This window comes from Centruroides vittatus, unplaced genomic scaffold (genome assembly GCF_030686945.1).
Source record: "Centruroides vittatus isolate TY-2023 unplaced genomic scaffold, ASM3068694v2 contig_364, whole genome shotgun sequence".
In the NCBI taxonomy this organism is placed as follows: Eukaryota; Metazoa; Arthropoda; class Arachnida; order Scorpiones; family Buthidae; genus Centruroides; species Centruroides vittatus.
Genome location: NW_027122188.1, coordinates 4214323 through 4224893, shown reverse-complemented (window position 1 = coordinate 4224893; position 10571 = coordinate 4214323). Strand labels below are relative to the sequence as shown.

General features: G+C 26.1%; 1 protein-coding gene across 1 annotated transcript in view; it reads left to right on the top strand.

Moving 5' to 3' along the window:
* Positions 1 to 6570: 6570 nt before the first annotated feature.
* LOC136975126 (transforming growth factor-beta-induced protein ig-h3-like) overlaps positions 6571 to 10571 on the top strand; it is a 28073-nt gene continuing 24072 nt past the window's right edge. The window contains exon 1 of the mRNA XM_067270147.1: positions 6571 to 7067. Coding sequence (XP_067126248.1) covers positions 6940 to 7067 — 128 coding nt within the window. The 5' untranslated portion in view covers positions 6571 to 6939. The remainder of the gene's footprint in view (positions 7068 to 10571) is intronic.

Genomic DNA, 10571 nt, shown 5'->3' with positions numbered 1-10571 from the left:
ATCTGTAGAATACAATTTGATAAATAATAGAAAAGGTCACCGACCTTCGATAAACAAGCACGAAGTTTTCCTTAACTCCGTATTCATTATGTCACTTAAGATTACTCGCTTACGAATGTGAATGATACTATAAAATTTGCTACTTGATTACATTAAGAATAAAGCTAAAATATATAAGAATTTATATTTACAAATTCATACTTTCTTATGATACCTATCTAGTCAATAACAATAGCGAGCTTATCATAAATTTATGCAATCTGCTTGAAGTCTCAGAACGTATGGAAATTTGCTAGATAATTTAATTTTTCTTCAAATATTAATTTATAATATCGTTTTTTATTTATGCAATTGTAAGTAGGATATTATAATAATTTATTATTATTAGTATTATTTGCACACAATTTTATTCAACCTGTTAGTAGAAATTGATATTTCATTCATTTAGTTGTTATTTTTTAAAGGAAGAAAGGTGAAAGAAGATGATAAAGCAAACATTTTACATTTATTAATATTGTATTCATAAGAAATGCGTTTTTTTATTTATGTAAAAATAAATAATTTGTACTGTAATTCGGTTTAAAAATCCGTATGATAAAATTGAAGCATAATGACAATACAATCTTAACAATTGTGTTATTCAACAGGAAATAGTGAATCAAATCAACGACAATGGTGACATTATTCAATGCCAAACAATAAAATAAAAAATAGTTTACAAAATTTTTATTTTATTAAAATATTTAAAATTATTATTAACAAAGGGTTAGATTAATCCCGAATCCAGTCCTTTATTTAGATATCAGAATGATTTATACATTATTTAGTTTCAGAAGGGGGAAAAATGTCATTGATTTACTTACCGTGTTAAAACATTAGTTGAATACTAAAATAATTCACAAAATTTATTATCTAGATGCAATTTTCGATATAACGGCCTGAAAATAGTACAAATATAAATCGCATTAAGTTGATTGTATAGAGAGAAACTGTGGAACATTGCGCAAAGGTATCCAGGATCATTACCAAACAATGAATATAAGTCAATTTTAATAATAATATACTGAAACCTGTTTATATTTTAATAATCTAATATGTATTAATTATAAATTATTCATGATGCCAGAATATTCATTGCACATTAGTTACCAATTTACAATGCGACTCATTTGTTTTCAAATGAGAATTAAATTACAAAATTAATTAACATTATGTTCGGTTAATTTACTCCGTTGTTTAGAAAATTGATTTTACTATTCTAATTTCGAAAGTATGCAAAATATGCGGATTTCAAAAAAGGTAAATTATTCCTGTTAACATCCTTCAAAACCATTATCAAATTTTTGAATTCTTTACAGAAAAAAAAGGAAAAAAAGTATGAATTTTTATGGATCATTTTACTCAAGTTGGAGTAATAAAATGCGAAAAATACTTGATGGACGAGGAGAAAAAATGATGAAATGTAGATTTAAATTTTTAAAGCTGTAATTCCTATGTAAACGTTTATCAAATCGTAGTATCCTTTTATAGCATTAAATTGTTGCTGTATTGTAAAATTCGTGTTTTTATTTTAGAAACGTTTTTAATGTATAAATTATGAAAGGAACAGATAAGTTACCCATCTCATAAATCTATCGGAGTAACCATTTCCTTACGTCTGTATAGGACATTAAATAAACTCCACGGACAGTAGTGTAGATAATTTTGACAAACAAGTGTAACGAACGGACAAATGTGTTTATATTTTCTTCTATATTTCAAATCGATAGGCTGTAAATCATACAATATACCCCTTAAATAATCTAAATAAAAATTTGTTTTAATTTATTTTAAAATATATTCCTTTCTTCCTATAAAGAAAAACTTCAATTATTAGCTAATTAATGAATATTATAATTTAACTACCTAGTAGTTAGTTAAATTAGTTAATTGATTGATTGATTTAATGAAAAACTCCTTATATATTAATCTCATTAAAGTGATATTATTTATTGATATATTAAAATTTAATTAATATCTTTTTATATTCAAGTTGTTTAAATTTTAATTTAATAAATATTATTACAGAGATTTAGTATAGTGCTTAATTATATATGCAATTTTACTACTTAATTTTATTTATATTCGACTTTTACGATCTTCCAACTGGACCTGGTATTTTATTTAATTAATTATATTTATTTAAATGTCATTAAAATATAAACAATAAGAATATAAATTAATGTTTTCTTATCATAGAGTTGTAAAAAATTAACAATTTTCTTGAAACTATAAAATAACATTGACTTAAATCTTTATAATAATTAAAACATTTTTAAATATTTACTATTATTTACTAAATTATAATAAAATGAAATAGAAAGCTTACAAAAATGGATGAAAATAAAATATAATTATTTAAGAAACAAAACTAATTTAGTTTGTTGCTGGGATACAATAATCACGAATAAATTATATTTCAAGCGCTCTTTCTGACGTTTCGAACTCGCTTGAATCTTTACCATATTATATTTATTCCATTCATTTATTTTTCTTATAATTTCATTATTTTGTAATGTTAATATTAACCGTATAAACGTTTGGATATAAACTCTTTTTGGATTCGAACAATATTAAATATTTAAGTACTCTAAATCAATTAATAAAGATGAATTAGACGAGATATATTACCAACAAAATATAAATAAATTTCCATTTACATAACAAAAATCTAATCAATAATAATTCTAAATACTTCTGTTTTATTTAGACATAAAGTTCTATTACTGTCTTCAGTTTTTTATACAATATTTTATCATTATATAATTAAAATATTAAAAATAAGTAAATTTGATTTAAACAAACATCCTCGAATTATTATGAAATAAGTTATATTAATTATTACTTTACGAGAGATTCGTAAAAAATAACGATAATTATTACATATATTTAATATATTCTATATCAATATCCGATATTGAATTTAGAGGTGTTATCAATAGAAAAGTTTATTAGTGAGCTTAAGTATAATTTAAAAATTTTTTATGACATAATACAGTAAATTAGCCTATTTATACAGCTATCTATTTTTCTATCCATTCAGTTATGCAATTTTGCATAACTGAATGGATGAATAGACAGAAAATTTTTAACACCCCTTTACTTAAGACACGCCAATACCATTTCCCTTAATATTGAATGCCTTTTATTTAAAAGTCAACTTGACTAATGAACATTTATACAAGTTTCCGGAAAAAATACACCCACAATTTGAAAAACTTCGTAATCCCACATTTTAATAAATAAAATATTAAGACTAATTAAATTTTAAATTATTGCACTGTCACATTGCAATAGGCCAACTCCTTCGCTTAAATTAGTGTAATTGATGATAATTCCAGGAATGTTGTGACTAAGTTATATCTTTGACGTTGTTTAACTCATTTTCAATCACATTATTGCTATTTTTTTAGTTAAAAAATAATCGTTTTTGTTTAAAAAAAATATATATAAAATAATCTTTAGGCTAGTAATAACTCGAAAATAATTGGTAAACTGTGCTAGAAGGTACTATACGTAATCTTGAACATCTTTATTTATGTAAATCGTACAATATTTATAGCCTTACTAGAAGTTTGGGTGGAACCAAGTTTTAAATCCATGCCCTCTTTTGTTGTGTAATTGTGATGTCAAAAAGACAGATTGTTGGTAACATATTGTAGGCCTAAAGATCTACATGGCCTAAAGTAGAGGTCATAAAAATACTGAGATAGCCTAAATTGATAAGAATCGGAACTATTTTCAATAATACATATTAAGAATTTTAGTTTTTTTTTTTTCATTCGCAAATAATTTTATAGAAATTTTAGTCTTGAAAATAATTAATGTAATCACGCAGCTTAAGATTTATAAACCGAAATTACTGGATTTCATTACTACTTTTCGAAAGTAAGAGATAAGTTAAGCATGCTTGCACGTCATCGTAACTCCCTCGTAACTAACGTGACGAAATTTAAAAGTTTAAGGCCAAGGACTATTATTTAATCACAGACCAAAATAAATTCTTTCATAAAAGTATTTTTTTTTTTTTTTGTGCAAGTCTTAATCATCTTTTAAAACTAATGTTAAATGATTAAAAATATTTCCACGGAAAAATCTTTAACCTACAACCTCATTAATTTAGAATATAAATTTTTCTTGTTTTTAATTTATGTCTCTACAAATTTTCAGTAAATAAATATATACTGAAAAAGAGTATTAAAGAGGTTTTTTTTCCTATATTATATTATATAAAAATCAATTGTTAAAACTTAGTTTATTAAAAGTAATATTAATACATTTAACAATCCTGTTCAAAAATTAAATGTAAGAGAATATAACACTTGTTCATTCAGAAAATAAGTTTCAAATAGACATATAAGTTGATTCAATAGGGGGGAAAAAACTAATTAATTTTACTCCCAATTACAAGAGTCTTTGAAAAGTCTCAAACTCCAAGCGATTCATTAGATGCTTAATTAGTGCCACTCTGAAATGATCAATTATTTAGTAGTTGTAAGATAAATTGGATATCATATCTAATCCTTCTAATTAATCCGATTCAGCCGCACTTGTTAGCTAACTAATTTTCCTTAAAAATTTAACCTTTGTCCTCCTAAAAGAAACATCATCCTTCATGTTGACAATTTTTATGTTATTACTAGTTATATAATTATATGATATCTAATTTAAGCGTTCTGATAATGATATTTTATATTCTAACAATCATAAACTGTTATAATTTAATTACTATATTTATTAAAAGAGAATTTGTGTCATTGACTGATACTAGGATTTTATTATTCGATATGTTTATGGAAAAAGATGTTACGAAAAACAACTGTTCTTCGTATAAAAGTAATGAATAATAGTTTTGCGCTTTTAGAGAACGGAACAAATTTGTCATCGGCCACCTCCTCATCCGTGACGTCATCTGTTATCATCTCTTCCTTACAGGATACAATAAGTCAGTCAAGGACATACGAATATTTATTATTTAGTTCTATTATTACTTTTGTATGTTTTTGGCTTCTTCCTTATTATTACAGTTTTTGAAAGAGGATTCGAGATTTTTCATCATTTTCATTGTAATATTGCTAAAGAGTAAAAACTTTAATATGTTAATTTTTCCTCTCTTAATTCCTCTTATTGTAATTACATTCTAGATTTCATTTTCCAGAAAAATGAATATTAAAGGAAAATGAACGTCATAGCTATAAGAAGAGATAAAGAACAGATATGTAACGAAATTATTTAATTTTATATTTATACTAAACTATATTTTCATTTAAAATCGTTACATTTCTTAAATTTTAATAGAAACTATATAAAATAATTTATGATTTTATATACTATATATTATGTAAGGCTGTTTAGAGGGAATCCCAGGGCCCTAGGAAAACTTAGGGGCTCGTAGCGGTTTCCATCCCTATAAATTAATGTGATTTTTACTAACAAAAATGAGATCTTTACGGTTGCTATTTATTAATAAAGAAACATTCTATGTATTTCATTTCTTCAAAACAAATAAATAAAATAGTAATAATAATAAGGCAAACGGGGCACTCTGTATACCCGGACCCATACCAAGCTTACGACGGCCATGATATATAAAACAGTTTCACATCAAATACATTGTAATAAATTATATAAAAATATGTTTCTTTGAACTTTTTAAATTTGGAATTTATTATTAAAGAAATTATTATTAATAAGAAGTAAATTTTAAAAAATTATTTAGTATAAAATTTGAATTATACAATAAGCTATAATAAAAACACTACCCAAAAATATACAGAATAAGTCAACAATATTACATTGTCAGAAGAACTTTGATGAAATTTCATTGAGTTGTAGAATTAAGAATTCCTTTTAAAACTCTTATCTGAGCACATGATAATATTTATTTAATAAATTTCTTTAAAATACTTACTTGAAATCATGTACAAATTTATAAAGAATCTACAAATTCCTACACATTTATATTTGGAAATTATATTTCTGAAATGATTGCACTAATAAGTCTAGAGTTACAGTCGCTAAAAGAAGAAAAATTAAATAATTAGAATGAGAGTTGCCCTTAACGCACACAATAGTATATGAAATACATCATTGCTTAAAAATAGGCAACCTTGTATGCGGATTTATTGTTGATATTCATATAAATGCTTTACTCGGTTACAGCCAATATAGCTTTTTTCTGGTCTTTACTTACGATATGTTATTAAAAATCAAGTCCTTAAACTTTCTAAAATAAGAAAAAATTTCTGACGAATCATTTTTCTTTGGTAAACGAAATGTCATCTAATAATTTTCAATTTGCGAAAGTTTAAAGAGTTTATTATTTAGTATAATATCTAGTAAAATGCATAAAAGAAATGAAATCTTTTGGCATGGATTTTGCCTAGACCTATCAGTATTAGAATACTGTGTATGCTATTTGCATATTTCTTCTAGGCCTATCAGTTTAGTTTGTTTATCGTCCACAAGGCGGAGTTCTGGGCGTGTTTACGATCTATGGTCGAATTTTTTTCCGGAAATCAAGCCCGGCTGTCAATCGGGCAGAATCTGGTCGGACACTAGAAAGAAGTTCGGTTAGTTTAGAAATCTCTACTTTTGTTACCGACAAGGACGTTGCCTCACGGAAGTAATCATAATGACGTCATTACCAATACCCCGCCTCAAATGCGTGACTTCACAATCATGTGACTATCCGGCATTCACTCCGACAGATGTTGTGGCGAATAGCGTGGAAGTGTGAGGGTGGTACATAGTTTGACCTTCCGTAGCGGGAATTAACGCAACGTGATGGTTCGTGACGTGAGACACGCGTGTACGTGACGAAGCAGTAGACTTTTATAAGTAGCTGAGACGATTTTGATTATAAAATCAACAGACCGACCGAAGACGCAAGAGGCCAATATGTTTTCGTTAATGGCATTGATTATTTTTATGGACATGATGGTACACCTGCTGCTACCCTTTACTATTCCCGCCGTACAGGGTCGCAGGGTACCACCGTGGCATTTAAGGATGGCAAGAAGTCAAGGGTAAGTAGATCTTCTCTAATCTCAAAAGTAGAATCTGGAGGTGAGTGATACCTCGTTTTGGAAGATAACTCGATGCCCGAGGCATCTAAAAATTTAATTAACTTTTTTATAATCAGATCATTTTACTTTTTTTTTCCTATGCAATTAAAATTCAAAATGTTCTCTTTTGAGTTATTTAACAGTCATTTCGGTAAACACGAACAACCCACATACTTAAAATGTTTAATGAAAGATGTTTATTAGTCTTGCTAACTTTAAAGGCTAAATATAATAATGATTTTATTAATTTAAACTGTAGTTTTGTCCATTTTAAACCACAAAACTGAATTTTAAAACGTCGGTTTAGCAAATATATTTTATGTAAAATTATGCAAAAATTAATGCTATCGAGAAAATATTTTATGTAAAGGTTTTGTAGTACAAAAACTTAACCTGAAAGAAACACGTTTAAATTAGATCAATACACCTCTTCCTGACTTATTTACAAGAAAAGGAACTTCTTATTTAAAACTGTTGCTTTTTTTTTCTATATTGAACATTGAACAAGAGTTTGAAAAAAATAAATCGAATTTATTCTAAAATGGCAACCTCTTATGAAAGGTGCAATAAAATTTATTGCTTTTACTCTTATTGTTGTAATTTCACAACGAGAATATATGTGACAAGAAGAATGACTTAGTAATATATTCGTCCTTGGAGCTATTCTATTTCTATCGTAAATTCGATTACATAAAGCATCGTATAATTTTTGAATGGAATGCTTATTTTTCATCGATCATTAATCATTAGAACATTACTCTTTAAGTTTTCCATCTTTTTGTTCTAGATTTAAATATAAGGAACGAGCAAAATAAATAAATAAAAAACAAAAGAAAAAATAAATTGCTTATACAAATAGTCGTTTAATTATACGATAGTTTTAATATAAAAAAAAAGAAAGAAAAGAAAGGTGAAGCAGTGTACGTTAACCAATGCGGACATCATGATTATTTCGGTCGTAAAGATAACATCTGATCATTATAAATTTTCTTAGTCGATTCTTTCAGTTGGAAAAACGAAAAAAAAAGAAAGAAAAACTTTTTGCTATTCAAGATCTATTGCAGAATTTTTATTGAAAGACATTTAAAGAATCTTCGAATAATTTATTCGACGCTCTTTAAATTATTTCATTTGAAATTTTGATAGCTGCACTAAATATATTATTTCTCATTAAAATTTTCTTTATAATTCAATCAGATCTTTTAATGCGTGTTATAATTAATGTACTCTTTGAACTTCAAAGAATTTTTTTTCCCTACAAATGGTTATTTTTTTTAAAATATATATTTAGCAGTTTTCTCATACAGATAATATCAAAGCTTTTGTATCCACGATATAAAAATAATATATATAAGAGTGTAATGCACTTTTAGAAATAATTGGTTATTATGTTTTATTACTAATTTTAAAATAATTGTGAAAGTTATAGTGCTATTATTCAATTATCTAAATTACGGAGGTTCTTACACTTTAAACGAAACTACTTAATCTATAAAGTTTTATTGACGTATTGTAAAATATTAATAATTCGCCCACTTTAAAAATTTCTGTGAAGTTTGTTGAAATTTCCAATTGTAAGTAAACTTATGTATACAAAATTATAAAAATTAAATTTGTAACTGCATCTTTTTAGACATTTCTTTCAAATTTGCATGTATCATTTTGAATTTTTTTTTTTTTTTTTCCTTGGCAGAAAACTTTTATGGCCTTGATTTTTATCGATCAAATATGTATGCCTTTTATAGTATAACAGGATGTTAATCGTGGTTACTACTTTTCCATTAAATTCACGTCATTCTTATCTTGGTAATAACATAACAGTATCTTAAGTGAGTAACATACGTATCTGCTGTTAAAATCTGCGAATAACTAAGGACACATACATTAAAAACGCAAAACATATGTTATTAATGACAAAAAAAAGATCATATTCATTAGTGAACTTATCGTAAGTTTAATATGCATATTTTTACAAGTTATTTTATTAGTTTTTTTATTTTTAAATTTAGCGAAAGTTTCTTACTAAGATTTAAAATGAGAATATTTTTCACTATTCTCGATAGAAAGTTGTAAATTATACCGATTTAAAATGAAAGTTAAATTTTTATTTGTAAAAATAAACACGCTTGGAAATTTTATAAGTGAAATATTTTATGTACGAAGTCTAACACGATCTTTATAACTTTACAAAGACTAATTTGTTCTTGCAATTTAAAGTGCACACTTTTGCTCATGTTTCATTCACTATGATTATTAAAAAAAAGGCACAGTATGCAGTTCATGTCACGAAATTGTGCTAAATCATATGGTATCTTTATGCGTTCTTATTTATGATGTAAAATCTTGATTGATTTTCTTGTTTTATATAGTTTTAAAGAAAAGAAAATGAGATAAGAATAATTACAAGTTTGTATGTTTTTAAATATAAAAATCGTATCAACATTACGCTTAAATAAAGAGCAGAATAACTTTTGCGCGATTATCATTTTTACATAAATTAACATTTATAAACTACATCTAATTAAAATTCAGTGTTGAAATTTTTCATTACAGATTTACTTTTTAATGAATAAATAATTGCTTTTAGCAAATTCTAGTTATAATGTGTTTATAACGTTAAAAATCTATTCGGAATAAAGTGTTAGAATGAATTGAATTCTAATAAGCAAAAGGGAACGATGTTAAAACGAACACTTTGCAAGTCATTAAACAGTATCCTTAATGTCAAAAAGTGATTTGATGCGACGACAACTATCGAAGATTACAGCCTCTCCTAATTGCATTTTGACGTGTTAACGATAGTCGCAGGATCAAGAGAAGAGCTGTTGGTACGACTTGGATCCTACTACTATGTACTGTATATAAATCATTCGCTGACACATCCACGTGAATCAGTAAAAGTTACTTGGTAGGCTACATTCTTCAACGGGTTTTATTAAAATACGGATCACGATCGTTCGATATCTGGCTCAAAACGAGTTGCACTATCCAAGTTATTCGAGTTTTAAGTGTTTTCTTTTAAGTGATTTCTTGTTTTGCATTCATTTAACCTCTTTTTGTTTTAACATAGGCCTACAGCTGAACTTAATTTCTGAACTGACTGTATTTTAATCCTATACACATTGTTTTACGAAGCATTATTATAGTAAGATTATACATAATTAGTTTTTTTATCTTCTATTTTGTACGAACATGCCAATTTTATAGGTGCATTGTTTCTCTATTGTCACTTAAATATAATTCCGTACGTGAACATTTTATTATACATAATTATATAGGTCTGTATATATACCTCTCAAGCGATAATGCACATATTAAAAGCTAAGATTTGTCGTATACCTGCCAGGCAATCATAAGTTAATATTTATGCATAAGCTTAGGTTTTTTTATAAAAGAACTATTATGACTTTATCAGTATTATTAAAATGGACTTCATCTATGGATCTGTATAATTGTACATTGCAA